At 42.8% G+C, this 20,070-nt stretch overlaps 1 protein-coding gene across 1 annotated transcript; it reads right to left on the bottom strand.

Annotated features, from left to right (window-relative positions):
- Positions 1–278: 278 nt before the first annotated feature.
- On the bottom strand, positions 279–19,742 carry STEAP4 (STEAP4 metalloreductase). The gene is made up of 5 exons (XM_053410391.1): positions 19,550–19,742; positions 4,802–5,279; positions 3,652–4,179; positions 2,310–2,474; positions 279–1,210 (listed from the first exon to the last, which is right to left on the bottom strand). The coding sequence occupies exons 2-5, from the start codon at positions 5,252–5,254 to the stop codon at positions 941–943; spliced, it is 1,416 nt and encodes a 471-aa protein (XP_053266366.1). The 5' UTR covers positions 5,255–5,279; positions 19,550–19,742; the 3' UTR covers positions 279–940.
- Positions 19,743–20,070: the final 328 nt, after the last annotated feature.

The following is a 20,070-nucleotide window of genomic DNA, read 5'->3' on the forward strand; positions in this document are numbered from 1 at the left end:
TTTACTGAATACTATTAAAAATGGTAAAAAAATACAATACATAATATACAGCAGTAGGCAGTATTGGAGCCCAAGAAGCTTGAATAAAAGCAGTTGCCTGTTATTGATTAAGCTTGTAAGTGTAGCTTAATCATAACCTTATTCATAGGTATATGCAGGGAAACACTATAATTAAACGATTTTGTTGGATCCTGAGTCCATCGCAGCAAAAATGAATCTAAAATTCCAATTCAAATCCAGTCCAAAACACAAAGTCCATTGACCATGAATTTATTGAGGGGGGAGGGAATCCATTGTGTTTGACTATCAACACATTCTCCACAAAGTCATGAACACCTTCCATCACAATGAGAGGAAATTGCAGGTGTGTACACAGTATACATGGCCTAGGAAAGCATAGTCAATTTAGGAACCTTTAAAGTGCTGCTCAAATTTGAAAGAGAACATAAATCTGAAAAGGCACAGAGTAAGACCAAAAGCCATAGTTCAAATTTATTATTGCTCTATAGACCAGCCTTTCCCAACTTAATGTCCTCCAAATGTTCTGAACTGATCAGTCATCAGGGATGATGGGAACTAGTGCAAAACATCTGAAGGGAATCTGGTTTGGGAGTGCTGCCATAAACTTATTCATCATCAGTGTAATTCATATTCTCAGATGTGGCCCACTGCATGTTGGGCTCCTCTTGCACAGAGGCGATAGGGCAAAGACGATAATGGCTTCCTTCAGTCTCAAATCCAGAAAAGGAGGGTGCACTTGTCCTCCAAACACCTTAGATGAATATTCACCAGTTTCCGCTGAGAGTTGCTGGGCCTTACATTGCAGAGTAATAATGGAACACATAATTTTTGAGCTTATTTTCGATGCATATAAATTGCTTGCACTTCTCTTTTTTGCTATTGCAGATATGTGTGTTGAAACTGTACATTTGCTAAGAGCTTATACAGCTGACCTGCAGTGGCTGCTGTTTGTCTGGCTTATGCCTTTGGGTGTTCTTTCCCAGCCCTGTCGAATATCAGTTAACGGCCGATCGATACATGGAAATATGAGGAAAAACTTCATGGCCAACACAATGCAGGGGATAATGAGAGAGAGGATGTAAACGGAAGGAAGGCACCATGGGTAGGTGCCAGCATTCAGGAACCTCTTCCCACCGTAGACCAGTGTATGGGCAGTGCACAACACCAGCGTCAGGTAGCCCAGATAAGACTAGAAAACAAACAAAACATGATTGCAAAGATAACTTCCTTATTATGAGATACATGGCAGCAAATCAGAAAGCATTCTATTCTGTTATCAACAGATGACCAAAACTCAATTCTCCTACTGATTCCAGCTGGCAATTTTCTTGGTCAAGATGGGATAAAGAAGCCCATTGTGCCTTTGGGCAAGTTTGCCCACAGGGCTGAGCAGCAGTTCATAATGCATTAAGATAATGGCTTCACATGCTGTATCGTTGTCAGGTTTATGCTACCTTTCAACACCAATGTGTGCAAAGGAAGCTCTCAGTCATAGAGGCAGGACATTTAACTAATCAGGCCTATGAGGCACAGTTCTCTTCTTTGGGTTAGATACATGAAATGAACTATAGGGAGGATTAGCAAAAGTATGTATAATCTATTTTTAGATTATCCACCAGCTTTTTGGTGGATTTCACTTTTAAAACTTTCTAAAAATTATAATTTTAAAACCTGTGATTACTGGTTTTCCCAGATGTGAAAAAGCAAACTCGACAGTATGTCATTCATAAAACCTACAATCAGACTAATGAGAAACCTTTGCAAACAAACGGCCTTGACACAAACACATAAAAGTTCAAGGCGTAGGAACAAAACATCTCTTATCTGCAGCAGCCACAGAGAAGTTCTTGCAGGAGTGATTAATTTCCCAAAAATGAGGGAACCTGGAGAAGTGTCTTTGAAGACTTCCTGAACGGGTGGTTTGGATTGTGTTGGGCCCCTTTCCTCCTCATTTCCAGACAAATATTAAGACTAGGATAGGGAACATGCGGCCCTCTGTACATAGGTTGGACTCCAACTTCCATCATCTAGGCAGCCTAACCAATATATTAGGAATGGAAATTGTAGTCCAGCAATGTCTGGAGAGCCACAGGTTCTCCATACCTGAATTAAGAAGAGCCAACGCTGGATTGGACTAACGGCCTATATATCCCAGAATCCTCTTTACCACAGTGGCCAACCAGATGCCCCTAGGATAATTAGGCTTTACTTCTGAAGAAATGTCCATAGGAACACACTGAAAGTGAGGAAGAAGAAAAGTTAGCTTGCTGGCTTGCAAGCTCTCTTACCTGTACGAAGCGAAACTCTCTCCAGTTGACACTGTTGCTGACAGAGGGCAAGGATGTTATTCCCAGGAGGACAAACAGAAAGAACCCCAAGATACCCAAAGAAACATACGAGTCACTCATCCAGGCTCTTTCATTGTTCAATGGTTCTGTTTTGTTGTTCAACACCTAAGGTGATAAAAGTTTTGAAAATACTTTTTGATATGCAGTAGGTTCAGACAGATTAAAATACAGCTATAAAATACATCTATAAATGGCTTTAAATCAATATTGTGAAATATGCAAGGTGCTCTTGACAGGTTTTGTAGGTGCACGGCAAATTGACAAAAGTTGCACCCATCAGAAGTCAGGAAATTTCTGTCTTAGAATGGTAAAGACTGGAGATAAAATGGAATTCCCTCTTTTCTAGATTTGCCAACATTTGTTTCTGTCAGCTGTGTAGGGAAGTTTGTTTCTGGCAGGCGACAGAAGTTTTACAAGGTTTCCCTGTGGGATGTGTTTGCTTGCTTGACCTGACAAGCGCAGACCTTGTTCAAATGTCCGCCTCTGAAAGGTCCAGAACCTTACATGGTGGACAGTGTCATGAATGAAGAGCAGACAAGAGGGGGTCAGTTCCATGCCACAACATGTTTGGTGACTAGGCAGTGGATCTGAATTGGGCCCAAATCCAACTGCAGGGTATGGTGAATGGAGTATATCTGGCTTCATTTTTAAGACCGAAGTGTTAGAACAATCTCTAGGCTTCAGAGCACTAATAAATCGTAAATCAGAAAAGTGCCAGAGGAGCAGAATCTTAGAATTTTTTCACAGCCTTCCCCAACAGCTCTTCATCCTTGGTGTGGTAACAGTATTGTGAGTGGGGGGGGGACCATCTGCCTTCCAGAGGCAGCATGGGATAAAGACCCCATGGTTTTTGCTTTTACTGTTAAGATGGCTGGTGGTAATTAGAGGTTCTAAATGGCTACTGGGGTTCAAACAGTTGAGGTCCCCCCCCCAGTAAGAACCAAAGGCTGCTCTTACTGGAAGCCCGAGAACACCCCTCACTCTCTTTTACATTTGGATGTCTCCATGGGAGAAGCAGGGAGGGCATGATCTGTGCCGGATGGAGAGCAGCAAGCACGATATCCTAAGCCCTTGCGATATTTCTGATCATAGCTGTCAATGTTTCCCTTTTTTAAAGGGAAATTCCCTTATTCTGAATAGGATTCCTTGCAAGAAAAGGGAAAAGTTGACAGCTATGTTTGATGGCTTCAAAGCCCTGCTTGCATCACATCCCCATACAAAGTTGCAAAGACCTCAGCGCTGGTGCTGGAATGGGAGAAGAAACAGCACAACATCAACTTACCTGTGCAATGACATAAGAGCTCCACCTCCATCGTACGTAGCCCCGAATAGGGATCACGAGTGTGTACAAAACATGGAGGAAAGCGTAAGCCAAGGCTACCAAGCCAAGCTGTTTCCTGCAGAGCATCCATTTGTCTAGCCAATCTGGAAAGCGTCTGTACTTTGTACCTCTGTATAACTGGAGGACAGCAGCAAAGATCCCAGGCAAGTAAACCAGAGCGAGGAGGATGAGTGCCACAGCAGGGCAGACACGGTTTGGGATGCTGATGGCAATAAAAAAGGAACGGTCCACTTGTTTCTTAGAGTAAGTATAGACCACATCACGGACCACGCAGTAGAAGAAGATGAATGCACTGAGGACAAGGGAGAGATAGATGGGGTATTTCCACATTGGGAAAAGTTGCAAAGGGTAATTCTCAATTTCCGTTGCTGCTAAGAGAGACCCTTTATCCAATGGAGTAAGACCAAGGCTTCGAACGATCTCCATCACCTTTTCCTTTGACTTGCTGTCATCTCCACAGACAAATACCTGGAGCAAAACAGCAGCAACAACAACACAATGAAGGGAGACCTTATTTATTGCCAGTGTTTGCTTTCGAACACTGCTCTGACTTCAGTAAGAAGCTGTGTTTGAATTGCCAGCGTAGGTTTAACGCCCACAATTAGCTCGTGTTTTTAGGAGGCTATCAACTGACCAGAATTTGGCTAAAACAGAAGAATCAGAAAAGGGGGCAGGGAATGGGGAACCTGCAGTCTCCAGGTGGTGGAATAAAAGTCCTATTATGCCTCAGGCTGATGGGAGCCTATGTCCAACAGCAAGTCCACAGGTTCCCCAACCCTGGTCTAGGGCTTGTGATTTTCCTTAAGGGCCCTTTACCTCCCTCCTCCCCACAAAGAAGAAAATTAAAAGCTGGACTTTTCTCACTTGATGCAAACTTTCTGCTTTCTTATCAGCTCTTTGGGGCCACAATATAAAACTAAGACTGCTAACCTTAGATGGTTAGATCTCCAGTCTAGAAACAGTTTTATATCATGCCATAAGCAGTTCACCTAGAAAGCTTTAGGATTTGCAAAATGAAGATCTAAAACTGGGCTTTCACCTTTCCAGTCTCTTTAAATGTGAGCATCTTTTGCCCCAGAGATGTCATTACCTGTCTGCTTGCATCCAGAGCACCTGACTGCAGAGCCCAGGCTGACACAGTGTTAAATGCTTTCACCACCTTGCTGCCTGGCAGGAGCTGGGCAAGATATTCAGCATTGGATTCCGGGTACTGGTTTATTTTGAGGTTGTTGCTCACATCCACTAGCACTTTCCCACGGAGAACTTCCCTTAGGTTTTCCAGAAAGCTGTAATGTGTTCTGTGGACTGCTAAAATGATAACAGCAGATGTTTCTGCAGCTTCTGCATGAGAAAGGACTGTGGCTCCTTCAGGGATCAGAGAAGAAGTCTGAGCACCTCGGCTTCCAAATACTATAGCATAGCCACACTGCATCATTTTGTGTCCTAGAGATCTTGCAAAATCGCCTGTTCCAAAAATGCACACCGTCTCCTTCTTGTTAGGTACATCTGTAGTCAGTGGAATCATTGTAGTGTTCTTCTCCATGATGGACAGGTACGATGGTCACCTACTAATATACAAGATTGTACATATTAAACCTTATATCTGCACTCGCTAGGGATAAAATAACTCAGTTTAGTTCTCAAATAACTCAAGCTCAGTGATTTACAGATCAGTAAGGAGGGTTGTATAAGGTCACAGGCATATGTCCTGTTTCTTGCTGAAATCTGCAGTAATGTATGTGTTAGAATGTTAGTATGTTAGCCTGTTAGTATGAAAACTGTTGAGGTATGCTAATATTTTATATAATTCTTTTAATAGTTGACTTCTTTTGGCACAGTAGCACATCCTGCAAGGTTAACTTACAAGAAACTGAAACTAGACCTTCCAGAGGATGCTGTTAGTGGGCAATTTCACTGCACTGTTTGAGCTCACTCTCTGGTGTGCAAGAACAAGCAAGAGACCAGCCATCTTAGAAAAAAAAACTTTCTGATGCTCTCAGTATCTTGAGAGATTCAAGTGTGTGTGTGTAGGATTATGCCGTTTCCTTTTGCAAGTATTCTTGGGATCCAGCACAAAACACAGGAGGTGCTTCTGTTATGTGACTTGTTGTTCTGAACTTAACCTCAGCTTAAAACCTCTTTGCAAAACTACGTGTAGTTTTCATGCAGATATCTGTGTGGAACTGTGTGTTTACATGAATTTGTTGTTTTTAATCAAAGCTTCAGGGGGGGAGGGTTTGGTCCCTAGAACCTTCCTTTTATATACCATATTGGCCTGAATATAAGCCTCACCCACAAATAAGCTGCACCTTTAAAATTCAAGACTTATTTGCAGGTGCAGGCCGCCTCCCAGCACTACCGCCCTGAATGGGGGGTGGGGGGCTGTGGCCAGCGCCAGCGCTCAGTTCTGAGCGCACTGTGCGCCTGCTTCCCGGCATTACCTCCCCAAGCCGGCACCGGCTGTCCCCTGCCCCCTGTTCAGGGGAGTAGTGCCGGGAGGCAGGCGTGCAACACAGTTCTGAATACTGAATATATCTGGGCCAATACGGTACACCTTGATTTCACTAAGTTTCTTTTCCCCTTAAAGTGGGAAATGTAAAACCACAAAGCAAATAGTTTTGTCAAAGAAATATATTCCTTTGTGACTTCAAAAGTTATTTGAAGAAATAAAGGGGTGCCATATTTTAGGGAAATCGTCTGTATCAGACCCTGGCCACCTCAAAAGTCAAGTAAACATGGGGGGAAGGGGGAATGCTGCACGCCACCCATGATAATTTGACCAAAATTTTCTCTCCCCTTTAACAATTTTTGAATGTTATTTATTTCCTCCTTTATTGATGGGGAATAGTAGGGCAGGGAGGAAATCTGGGGTAATATTTTGGGCACGACACTAATCATCACTACCCCACCCAGAAAGAAACTTCCAAGTTGTTTGGATGCTGTTCAGCTTTAGAAAGATGGGCTATGAAATGATGAATGGATCTTACTTCCTTAGTAATTCCTTGACTTGAGAGCAACCCTACCCACACCAAAAAACAAAAACCCAGTTTCTTTACAACAGCCTGAGAGAATTCAAACAATCTATGCTACTTCCCTAGCTGGGGACAATTCGGTGCAATAAATGCACAGATAAACCCCCGGGAAACTTTTAGCTTTAGGAATGTTGGCCACTAGGTGGCAGCATGGATTTGCTTTGCAACTTTATGTCTTTCTGCTTTTATGTCAGCCTTATGGCTATATACCTGTGCTTGAAAAGGAAATACTAAAGAGATATATTTGTTTTTCTTGTGGGAAATAAATGCTATAGAAATTCTATAAATAAGTGAAACAGCATTTAGTGCACACTATATATATTTTCCTAACTATGGCTTTACCTTCTCCCTGTTTCTCACCAAAATTGGAATAAAAAGGGGAAGACTAGAGTTGCCAAGGGGGTATGTTTTAGGGCTGCCCTCGCTGATTAAACCTACATAAATGTGCACATGCCTGGAAAAAAATAGGTCTGAAGAGACAAAATGCAGGATGGTTTTCAGAGTAGAACCACTGAAATTAACGAATATAGAATCACAGAACTGTAGCGTTGGAAGGGACCCCAGTGGTCATCTACTCTAAATCCTTTAGGAATCCTGTCCACAGTCATCCCTGGTTAACACACTGACCCACTGTACCACCCAAAGGCTAAGTTGGCTCTACTCTGACCAAAACTTTGTCATACTCAAAGAGTAGACGCATTCAACCCCCTTTCTGAGGGGTCAAAAACTTTGAATGCACCCCACACCCAAAAAACCCCCACATCCTGAATAATTTTTATTGCCCTCTTGTGCTGAGGAGTTATGTAATCAAAAGTGACCTTTTTGATAGCTTTCAGGATGCCAAGGGTGTCATTGACTACTAGGAAAAACAGCAATGTATGCGCAGCCTCGTTTTACCTCCAAGGATCAAGCCCAAACAGCAGGGATGAGAAACCTGTGGCCCTTTGAATGTTGTTGGACCACAACATCTGGAGGGCCCACAGGTACCCCATCCTTGTAATGCAGTGGGGAACTGTAAAGTACAATGGTACCTCAGGTTTAGTACTTAATTCATTCCGGAGGTCCGTTCTTAAGCTGAAACTGTTCTTAACCTGAGGCACCACTTTAGCTAATGGGGCCTCCTGCTGCTGCTGCACCGCTGGAGCACGATTTCGGTTCTCATCCTGAAGCAAAGTTCTTAACCTGAAGCACTATTTCTGGGTTAGCGGAGTCTGTAACCTGAAGCGTATGTAACTCGAGGTACCACCGTAGTGGGGAACCACAGGCCTGAGGAACAAAATGTGGCCCTCCAGACCTCCCTGTCTGACCCTTGTGACTATCAGCAAGCCACACACACCTCATCGCTCCTGTTTGGTGCTCTGCTTCATATTTTTGCTGGTGTCCTTGAACCCTCATCATGCCTCTTGGTTGCCCAGATGGAGGATAGAGAGGTAAATATTACTTTAAACGGTCACCTTTGCTGCTGGCTCCACCCACCACTGCCATGTGACACCCCCAGATAGGAATGAGGCCCTCAATCTGAAAAAGGTTGCCCACTTCTACTGAATAGTCATGGGGGACCAGAGTCATAGCAAACACACTTGATATAGCATTGCTAATGTGCAATTTATTTATTTTTTACATTTCCCCAATACACTTATATTTTGGTCCTATATTTTGAGGCAGGGCGGGGGGGGGGGGTAGAGAGAGAGGGTTGGAATTCCCATGTTTTCTTATTCTTTCTTCATTCATACTCTCTTTTGTTTTTCCAGTATTGCTACATCTAGGAAATGAGTGTCCAACTTAAAATTGGAGGGGGGGGGAATACAATAAAAACAAGTATGTTGTGAATTATAAGAGCCTTCTGTTATGAGGTGCACATTGAGAAATACAAAATAAAGGGGGGGGGGATCCAAGGGCCAGGCTCATAATGTAGCAAATTTTTCAGTGTAATTTATTTTTTAAGGAAATGAGCCCCTTTCTCTGGTGCACATACTTTCAGCAAAAAGATTCTGCGCCGTGAGTTTTGACACAGCAGATAAAACGAATTGTTAGAGGTGATAAATCCTCTTGTGGAGAATGTGCCACTGTTCTGCTCCTCACATCTCTGCCTTTTATCAGGAGAATACTAAAGCTGCCTGGAGGTTCCCGAGACATATGAAGCAGAGGTCTAAAAAGATGTGCTTAATGTTGTCTAAATCATAACAAACTACTGAAAGAGCTGCAAATCTCATCGCCTCAACCTGTTCCCATAAATACATAAGACCAGGCTTAAAAGTTGAGTCGTTTTCTTTGCATTTCCAGGGTTGTTGAACGGTTCAGGGTCTAAAAGTATCAGGCGTTAATCCAGTCCAGTCAACTGCGGAATGAATTGGAAATGAGCCCATAAAGTACAGGGAGTTTCAAAGGTAGAGCCAGGCTTACAAAGGACTGAGCAGGGTGTGTGTGTGTGTGTTTATGCATGGTGTTAAAATATATACTTGACAGCAACAATGTGGGTTTCTGACTTGTAGGGGATACAAAAAATAGCTATCTCGAATACTGGTAGTTTTCAACAGTGTGATTTATATCCTTTTCCCTGATGTAATTCTCAGTTGCTGGTTTTACAGTGACTCTGGTTTCACAATGTTTAGATTTCATCTGTTTATTGTATTTTACTTTAGATCTTATGGTTTTATTTTCTACAAAAACCTTTGTTCTTGGACAGTAAAGAAATACTGGAAATAAGCTAAAACTGTTAATAACGGCTTGTGGCCAGTTACAGCTTTCAGCAGAGTAGCTGTCATTTGTCTGTTGCAGCAAAACGTTTTGTGGCACCTTAGAGGTTAGCAGATTTGTTTGGGCCTAAGCTTTTGTTGACTTCTAGGTTCTATACCATGTGACCAATGATCCTCCATGCCTCCCCACCCCACCCCATGATTAGGGACGGGTGATTTCCCCCCCCCCAATGTTGATGTCTATCAGTTTCTCATTTTTCCAGTTTTCAGGTCACCACATTTCAGTATCATTCTGTATTCTTTTTTCCCCTCGGGAAAATGCACCAGCATTTTAGTACTCATTTCCCCCCCAATATACACATCTTTATATTCAATTTTGCCCAATGCACACATTTTGGTATTCAGTGTCCCCTTCAGATATAAGGCATTTTTCCTTCAAATGTAAGGCGTGGTGTAGTGGTTAAGAGTGGTGGACTCGTAATCTGGTGAATGGGGTTTGCTTCCCCGCTCCTCCACATGCAGCTGCTGGGTGACCTTGGGCCAGTCACACTTCTCTGAAGTCTCTCAGCCCCACTCACCTCACAGAGTGTTTGTTGTGGGGGAGGAAGGGAAAGGAGAATGTTAGCCGCTTTGAGACTCCTTAAGGGGAGTGAAAGGTGGGATATCAAGTCCAAACTCCTCCCCCTCCTCTTCTTCCTAATTTGTTGTTTTCTGTGCACATTTCACCTCTAATAAAAGCATCTTTGTACACTTTATTTTCTGTTGGAGAACTGCACAACAGAATTAGAAATGGAAATTTGAAAAGACAGCTGTGTTTTTGGTTTGTGTATGGTTTCAGGAAATAGGAATTAGGTAGGTTTGCATTAAAATTTGAGCCGAACTTAACTTCTCTACCCACCCCTAGCCTTTAGCTAAGATTCTGCTTGTGATCGTCTGGTAATTGTTGACTACATCTCTCTCTGCAAGCCCATAGCATTCAGCATAATCATGGGCTTCCTGGTAACTGTGCTTCTAACAGCAGAGGCGTTAGTTACATGATGACCTTGGCCGTAGCAGGATGTCATAACCATTATGCCAAGCAGCTAAAACAACACCTCTGGCTCTGGTTTGACACCAGGAAGTTCCTTGATGTTGCAATTGGGTCTTGCTGCCAGCTCCTGCTGGTAAAGTGCCTGCAAAAACACAGTGTGTGACCTCTTAGCACTTACTAATGTAAGGTACTACAAAAGAGCTTCTAACATAAAGATAAACTCATACAGGAGATTAAAGGAAAGGACAATAGCAAAACATGCTTATGCAAATTTGTATCCTCTGTTGCAGTTAGAATGGATGTTTGTAGGTAAAGGTAAAGAACCCTTGGATGGTTAAGTCCAGTCAAAGGCGCTTTTCAGGCCGAGGAAGCCGGAGTTTGTCCGCAGACAGCTTTTCCAGGTCATGTGGCCAGCATGACTAAACCGCTACTGGTGCATGGAGGACTGTGATGAGTGCCAGAGTGCATGGAAACACTGTTTACCTTCCTACCGCAGCAGTTCCTTTTTATCTACCTACACTGGTGTGCTTTCGAATGGCTAGGTTGGCAGAAGCTGGGACAGAGCAACGGGAGCTCACCTTCTGATCGGCAAGCCCAAGAGGCTCAGTGTTTTAGACCACGTCGCCTTGGGTGGGTGTAAGAAAAACATGTCAGTAGCTACACAGAGATAGTAAGATGCCTGACGGACATAATGACATCAGGTAAAGCTCTTCCCATAATTGCATTTCAGTACTAGAAGAGACCTGAGCTGCTGAATATCTGCCTGCTACACAGCTGTTAAAGGCACAAGCACTCTATTCTCCTCCACCACCAACCCTAAACTATGCAAAGACCCCAGGTGCTAACCAGGATGCTGCTGGCAGTAGGGAAGGAGATCTTCACTCCCAAGTTGTGTTTTCATATGCAGTGCTTTGCTCTTCCTAACAAAAATGTACTGCACTCATGGACTTATAAGGCAGAACTGACAGCCCATCATATTGATGGGTGCCTTTGCCTCTGTTGATTTTATAACAAGGTTACTCTCGAAAACAAAATGAGCAGGTAGTGATGCATGTCTCTTCACACCAAGTTATTGTTAGTACTTCTAAAGGTCAGTTGCTGGCCAATTTTGTAACATGTTGCAGTGTCCTACAAATCAAGCTACAGCAGAGATGGAGAACCTGTGTCCATGCAGATGTTGCTGAAGAACTACAGTTCTCAGCACCTATGGAGAACTGCAGGTTCTTCACCCCCAGAAATACAGGGTTGGCTAGGACATCAAAACTTTATTTAAGTGTCTCTATGATTTATCTTCGTATGTGTGTGTGTGTGGCACACAACAAACCCTATTTTCTGCCTCTCCATTTCTCACTGGGGTAGCAGGTGTTTGCTCACATAAAGCAAGCCCTGTTACCCTCCCATGCTTTTGTCATGTCTGGAAGTGTATGTCGGCCTTTTCCACAGCAAGTGCACATGCAGCTCCTCAGGGCTTTGAGTGCCGCATAATGTAGCCCCTTGTGCTTTCAGATCAAAAGACATTCTTCCACCACAATCTGAAAACACACAGACGGGAAAGAAATAATGACAGCTGACTCAAGAACTTGGATCTGTAACTGGAGCCTGGATGGATAACAAACAAAGAGCCGTCCTTTCAAAGGGAACAGTCTGCACCTGAATAACAAGAATTGCTAGAAGAAGCAGGGCAAGTGAGGAATAGTTGATCTCTGAGTGAATCACTGGAGAAAAACCGCAGGAAAGTGCATTAGCTGGGTGGAGCTGGAGCAGGCTGGGTCCTGCACATATGAATCAGAGATGGAGAGCCTGGGCCCTCCAGAGTTTGACTCCCAATTCCCATCAACCCCAGACAACAGCATTTGGAGGGGCCACCGGTTTGGAAATGGTGGAGTTATGTCGTTAAAATAAGTGGTGAGCACACAAGAACTACCAACTGTGGAAGAATGGCAGATGAAAATGATGGACTATATGGAGCTGGCTGACCTTACTGGAAGAATCCGTGACCAAAAAGTAGAGGAATACCAAGAAGAGTGGAAGAAATTTAGGGACTATTTGAATAAATACTGCGATATCAAAAATTAGAAATTACTTGAAAGTACCAGACTAGGCCTAGGATTAAATTAAGAGTTAATTAAATAAAAAAGATTTAGAACCTAAAGGAAAGTTAAGAAATTTTATTTTAATTGGAATACTGTGTTTTTAAAAAATGATACCAGAAAACTGCTACATTTTAATTACAAGGCAATTCAGATGGGAGGGCTGCTCAGAGGAGGCCCAAAATATGTTTATGAGGTTAGAAGTCTGAATAATTAATTAATTTGTGTTGTTTAGGTGAATAGGTTGTTTAGGTATTTAGGTACCTTGTTTTTATTTTCTTTTTTGTTTATATTTGTGATCTTGTCTTTTTTCTTTTGTTTTTTCTCTGTTTTTCTTTTGTTGTGATATGTGTTATATATGTAAGAAACTTAATAAAAACTATTAAAAAAAATAAAAATAAAATAAGTGATGAGTGGAATGGCCTTGCTCTCATGTCACTTTATAAATGATAGTTAAACTTAAGTATGGTTTAAAGGTGAACATGTAGCATGCTGGTGCATGGTGTTCAAACTGCAGGCACTTTGATTCTCCTCTCTTCTTGCTGCTGGCCACCAACTAAGGTATTGATGGACTTAGCATTATACCTAAACCTGAGCTTGAGCTTTGTTTCCCCCAAACAAACCTTGTAGTTACAGTTTGTGGTTTGTTTGGACAGAGACAACGATTTAATTTGAAGAAGCGCGTTGAGGGCTCCTTCATTGCAGGAGGTTGAACTAGATCAGTGTTTCCCAACTTTGGGTCTCCAGCTGTTTTCGGACTACAATTCCCATCATCCCTGACCGCTGGTCTTGCTAGCTAGGTAGCTAGGGATGATGGGAGTTGTTGTCCAAAAACAGCTGAAGACCCAACATTGGGGAACACTGAACTAGATGATCCTCAGGATCCCTTCCAAGTCTGCAGTTCTTTGATTCTATGAGAAGGAAGAGCAAAGCAAAGCCCAATGAACCTGTAAACAATAGCTAAGCTTAACTATGGATTACAGTGATGTGTGAGTCAGGCCATTGTTTATGTGAGCTGCTTTAGAAGACCATTGTCCTGAAAAGCATCATGCTAATATTAGGATTTATAATAAATAATAGTAAATATGGACTTCAGCCTTACATTTTTCAGCGTATTTACAGATGGAGATCTAGTTCAGAGATGATCAGATCTTGTTGGACTCCAACCTCCAGCAGAACTGGTAAGGGATGATGGGAGTTGGAGTCTTAAAACATATGGACGGAAAGTTTCCTAGCTCAGGGACGTTTAGTAGGGATGTACTTGTCATGTAGGGATGATGAAAGCTGCTGCATTTGTTGAAATTCTATCTTCAACATAGCAGTTACAGGTATGGCCAGCCCACGATCTTGTGCACCTGTTGACTCTGCTCCTCTGGTAAAGTCTCAGTCCTCTTTAGGCAACAAGATGTTTGGGTGCTCAAAAGGGACCATGTTACTAAAAACAGAAACCTCTCGCAAGTATCCATACTTTCCTTTTTAATTATGGGCTGGAAAGCAATTAAAAGGCATCCGGTTCACCCTCCTACACAGAGGCAACAAACAGCATGCTGAAACCATTCTTCTTAATTTGTTTTAACCAATTCTCTTCTTTAAAAAGCGAACAAAACACCTCTGGGGAAGATGCCACTACATCCATCAAACACATAAAAAGAGCCCTGCTGAATCAGGCCAAAGGCCCACTAATCCAGCATCATGTCCTTACAGTGTCCAAGCACAGGCCGCAGGAAGCCTGGAGGTATGACCAGAGTGCACCCACCCACTTTTGACTTCCAGCAACCAGCGTGAAGAGGCACACTGCCTCTGACACTGGAGGGAGACCATGGCCATTGCGGTTAGTAGGTATAGATTAGCAGCCCCGTACACACTAATTTTGTCTAATCTTATGTTGGTGGCTATCGCTACATACTGTGGGAGCAGATTCCTACTTTAACTATGCCCTGGTGTGAAGGACTACTTTCTTTTGTCCATCCTTGATCCACCAACATTCCACTTCATGGGATGTTCTAGCTTAGTAGTATGAGAAGGGCTTTTTCCGTTCTGTGCGTAATTTTACACATCCCTTATCATGTCTCTTCTTATTGGTCTTTTCTCTAAGCCTTTTACCATATTTTTTGCACTATAAGACGCACCTTTTCCCTCCTAAAAAGCAAGGGGAAATGTGTGTTTGTCTTACGGAGTGATTGCAGGCTGCGCAGCTATCCCTGAAGCCAGAGGGATTGCTGTTCTGGCTTCAGGGATAGCCACGCGAAGCCTCTTCAGTGCAATGGGAGCGTTCCTCCCGCTTCACTGAAGAGGCTTCGTGTTGCTTTCGCTGAAGCTGGAACAACAGCAAGAGGGATGGCTGCACATCAGCCATCCCTCTTGCTGTTCTGGCTTCAGCGAAAGCAACACAAAGCCTCTTCAACAACATTTGATTCAGAATATTTTTTTTCTTGTTTTCCTCCTCTAAAAACTAGGTGCGTCTTATAGAGCGAAAAATGCGGTAGTTCTGTGTGTTGTAACCTTAAAGGAGAGTAGCTCCACCCCCTCAATCATTTTTGTTTCCTTTTTTCTGAAACATTTCCAGCTCTGTAGAGTTTTATTTTGGAGGCAAGTCAATCAGAACCATATACGGTATTTCAAGGGCAGTCGCACTGCAAATTTGTACAGTGGCGTGTTATCAGCAGATTTGTTTTCAATCCCTCTTCTAATGATCCCTAGCATAGGGTTGCCATATTTCAAAAAGTGATTTATTTATTTTTGCAGAATCTAAAAACAACAATAAAAACCTCATTTTGGGCCAAAGTTGTTGAGCTGTTGTTGTTGGTTTTTTGTTTAGCTATTTTCAAGGAAATTCACCAATATAGGTTGCCATACATTCGGATTTTCCCGGACATTTCAGTGATTTCCACCCGGACGGTTTCCGATGACCAAATCCCAGCTATGTCCAGGAAATTCTAGACGTATGGCAACCCTACCCTAGAACAACATTTGCCTTTTTCACAGCTGCTATGCACTGGGTTGAAATTTTCACCGAGCTATCCGTTACAACCCCAAGGTCTTGTTTCTGGTCAACCACCACCAGTTCAGATCCCATCAGCGTATATGTGTCAGGCATGGAGTATCTTCTCCTCCCCTGGTAGCCTCAGATAGCGCGAAGAACAAACAGTTCGTATTTATGGCTTTTTATTCAGTTGTCTGGTTGCAAGACAAAAGACCCATGTCTCTTCGCATAGGAGATGTCTGAGCCCCCCTCTTCCGTCTCCCACAACATCCTGGTAACCTACGGGAAGTCCCAGGAGTCATACTCCTTTGCATCCTTTGTTCTTGAATGTGTAGGGACCTATGTGCCCTTGGTGTGAAGGAGGGTCTTCCAGGCTCTCCAGGGAGGTCTCCTCTGGTTGCTCTCTAACTCCCCCCTCTTCCTCTACTATCTTGAAGCTAGGCATTTCTTCACACTGCTGTGAAGCAGCCCTGTCTCCTTCTCCTTCTGAAACTGTAGGGGGGGCTTCCCCTCCCCCTCCCCTTCTGAGAGGAGCCGATCAGACCAAGGGTTCATTTCCCATTCCTCCTGTTCAGTCCAGTCCAGTGAACTTTTTGTATTGGGGGGGGGGGAAGGTTGCTCTGGTGTGCATTCCTGTATTCTTCACATCTAACTGCATTTGCCATTTCACTGCACATTCACCCAGTTTGTAGAGGTTCATCTGGAGTTCCCTGAAGTCCCTTTTTGTTTTAGCCACCCTGAACAATTGGTTATCAGCAGCAATTGAGTACTAGCAGTTGGGTACCAGCTGCCTGACTGCTTGTCCCTACCTCTAAATCTTATATGAACAAGTTAAAACAAGTTCAGGTCAGAAGTGCCAACTTGAATAAAATATTGGCTGGGGGGGGCACAATCGATCACATGATGCGGCACATGCACACACCATTTGAATGGCAATGCCCATCAACTTTGGGGGGCCTGCCCCCCTCAAATATTTTATTGGGGGGGTGTCAAAGGGACCTGGGCCCCTAATAGTTGGCTCCTATGACTCACATCATTCCTCATTATTTTGACAGTTTTGTCAGTGCTCTTCCTTACAAACAACAAAACAAATCCTATTATCTATGCTGCTGCAGTTTAAATGAATAACCCTGTGTTTCCTTTCTGAGTGGTATAATATGCACTGTGCATATGTGTGGGCATAAAAAGCAGGGCATGGGTGTGGATATAGGTCATTCATAAATAGGGCGCAACACTGATAGCAAGCCTCATCTACAAACTAAATCTCCCTGTCCAGCTTTGCAAATGTTTTGCTCAAGGAACCAGTATGTTGAAAATCCAGCTGTGCACCACAGAGTACATTTGCAAGAACCTCACTGGTCTGGTGCTCTTTCGATTCATTAGTTACTTTCTTTAGTGCATCGGGTGATGCGGACTATGGCTTGAGATTGCATGCAAATATTTTAGTATGCAGTTGGAACACTTCCTTTGCTATTACTGTTTCAAATGACTCTAAATCACCCCTACCAACCATTCTAGGAGCTTGGAAAGGTCATATCTCATCTTTCTCCTTCTTAAGAATAACGTCATGGTTCCTACTTCAATATATCATTTAATTTTCTTTTTTACAACTATCTGAAAAGTGAGTGACTTTTTAAAAAATAATAATAAAAGTGCAGATTTACAGGGATGAGATGAAATACTGTCAATAGTGGTTGTCTGGATTAATGATGTGCTACAACTGCAAAGAAAGGATTAAAACTCAAGCTATTGATATTACTAAGATGCTTGCAGATTCAGTTACAGGGTCATTTATATTTACATTTTTCAAAGAACATATAACTTAGTAAACGAGCTTTTGCATTTTCTTCCCTTCCCACCCCAAATTTTCCCCACTTTAAGTGGACTTTAATGTGATCAAGGAAGTCGGTCATGAGACAGTGGTATTTGGTTACTGCTGATGCGCTGACTAGATGGTCTGCCCTCCACAATCCTTATTCATGGGCTGGACATAATAAAATCATAGAATTGTAGACTTGGAAGGGATCCTGAGGATCATCTAGTCCAACCCCCCTGCAGTGCAGGAATATGTAGCTGTCCCATACGGGGACTGAACCTGCAACTCTGGAGTTATCAGCGCTGTGCTGTAACCAACCAAGCTATGAATAAAGTAGGTTAGATCTAGACCCGTGGTTCCCAACGTAGGGCACACACCCTACAGGGAGGCAATTTGATTTTTAAGGGGGGCAATTTGAGAATGAGTTATTAACAGTTAATGGACTTTTAGGCTTCCTCCACATGAATTGGACTTCACTTTTTGAATAATAAGAATTATATGTCATCAGGATTTTAGAGATGCTTAGGTGGGGCATGGCCAAAGAAAGGTTGGGAACCACTGATCTAGACCAAGCTAACTGAACTTAGGCCCTATTGAAATTAGTGGGGCAACTTAGCCAATCTTTAGCCTCAGCCCCATTAATTTTAATGGGAACTTAGTGCACTCAGCTCAGATCCAGCACAATCATGGCACACTAGCCATAACGCTTAATAAGAAATGTAATGCAACATAGCGACGACAATTTAGCAAATAACATTTAAAGCCTACCTTCTGAGGGTACAAATAAAGATAATAGAAAACAGATTGTTTTCTCTTGCATCCCACATATGTAATGGTAAATAAGATTTTATTGTACTAGCAAAGGCCATGACAAAACCATACAAACACTATCAAAAGAAAATATATACACGTGTAAAAACAAAGCCATCAGAACCACATAATCGCAAGTGAGACTGAAAACAGGGCAGTTCCATGACTACCATATGTAATCGTTTTAGGTAATCAGGAAGTGGGAGATGCTTTTTACGGTGTTTAATGTTTTACTGTTGTACACTACTCTGCTATTTTATGGTATGTCAGTATATAAATAATTTTATAAATAAAGAAATTAGATCTTGCATTAAGCACATCAAAAATACACACAGAGTATATTTCAAACCTGGTACCCAATACCCAATGCTGGAAGAGGTGACTCCATCACAGTGGATTTGTTGTTGTTCTTCTTGTTGGATGGCAAAGCAGACTAAATTTTCCAGTGCCTTGGGGGCAGATGCGCATGGTACAATCCCAAAACTGGAGAAGCCATTTCTGGAGGTGTGATGGGGATCAGAGATGTGTGATGAGAAAGGGAATGCTAACACCTTTCCCTCTGCTCTGCCACTTTGCCAATCCTGGGAGTGCCTTTTCCTCTTTCAAAACGGGGGAAAACAAAGCCATCTTTCGAAAGCTGCACTTCTCTGAACTTTGCAATGTAGTTCTTTGGATAAGTAATATATATATAGTAAAGGTGCATATGCTAGTATAAAGTGTGCACAGCAATGCATGTATTGGTGAAAATAACATACAAATGTGCTGTATTAGGGTAAATTGGTTTACCAAAATGTGCATATTGGGCTAAATCAAACACAAAAAATGTGTCTGAGAAAATTGCACTAAAGTGCTGCTGAATTTTCATGAGAACCTTAAAAAAAATAAATCACAAACTGATGTGGAAATGTGTAGAAGTGAATTTAAGACTGGAAAAACGAGGAACAGAGAGAAACCAAAACTGACATATTAAAAAAGGTCTGCATTCCACTTCATGGGATGACGTGGACTCTTAAGTCCCAGAAAGCTTTTCCCATTTGTTCATTTTTAAAAAGTTGCCACAGGATCCTTTGTTGCCTATGTATGTCTAGTCTGGCCTTGAATGACACTTTTGGACCAGCTATTTACATTTTGCAGTGTCACCAAAGAGACACAAGCCCTTTTCTTTTGCATTTCCAACAGCAGGAGGAAAGTAGAAACAAGTTTGGATTAGCCACCGCATAGCATCTGTGCCCAGCAGAGACTAACTTGAAAAGGGTGCCTGTTTCTAAAATATTGCATTAAATAAAGAAGGTGTGAACTGAGACTTTCTGCAAACACTTTGGTGGGTCTCCCAAGGGAACAGTGAGATTTGTCAAAGTTCTCAATTTAAATTGCCACTTACCTTCCACACTCTGCTGCCTGTGGTATTTCCACCCCTCCTTGTCACTTACTGAGCACAGCTGCAGCTGCAGGCAGCATCTGGCTGGAGGAACTACAGATGCTTCCCTTTCCTTGGAAGAGAATGAGGAAGTGCTTTGTTACTCCTGGACATTTATCAGCTGGAGAGGAGAGGCAGAGAAGGGAGGGGGAAGAGAGGGAGGTTGGGGATTTTGCAAGTCTGGGCCTGGAGGGTGGAGAAGGGAACAGAATTTCCCGGCGAGCGCCTTGGGGGAAATTCCCTGCTTTGGTATTTTTTCATTGGATGAGGTTCAGCCACGGCTGCTTACTCTGTCTGTTGGCAAGTGCTGAACTTCTGGCTCCTTGCCAGCTCCTTGTTCAAGCTGACTTCTCTTCTGAGTTTATACAGTTGGAAGTAACTCAGCTGCTTCAAAGGCAGAAGGAAGCTGTAGCTACTGCAGGAGCCATGCCTATCTCTTCTGTAGATCATGAGTGGTAATTTTATTCATCAGTTTATTCCCTTGC

This window comes from Podarcis raffonei, chromosome 12, assembly GCF_027172205.1.
Source record: "Podarcis raffonei isolate rPodRaf1 chromosome 12, rPodRaf1.pri, whole genome shotgun sequence".
Lineage (NCBI taxonomy): Eukaryota > Metazoa > Chordata > Lepidosauria > Squamata > Lacertidae > Podarcis > Podarcis raffonei.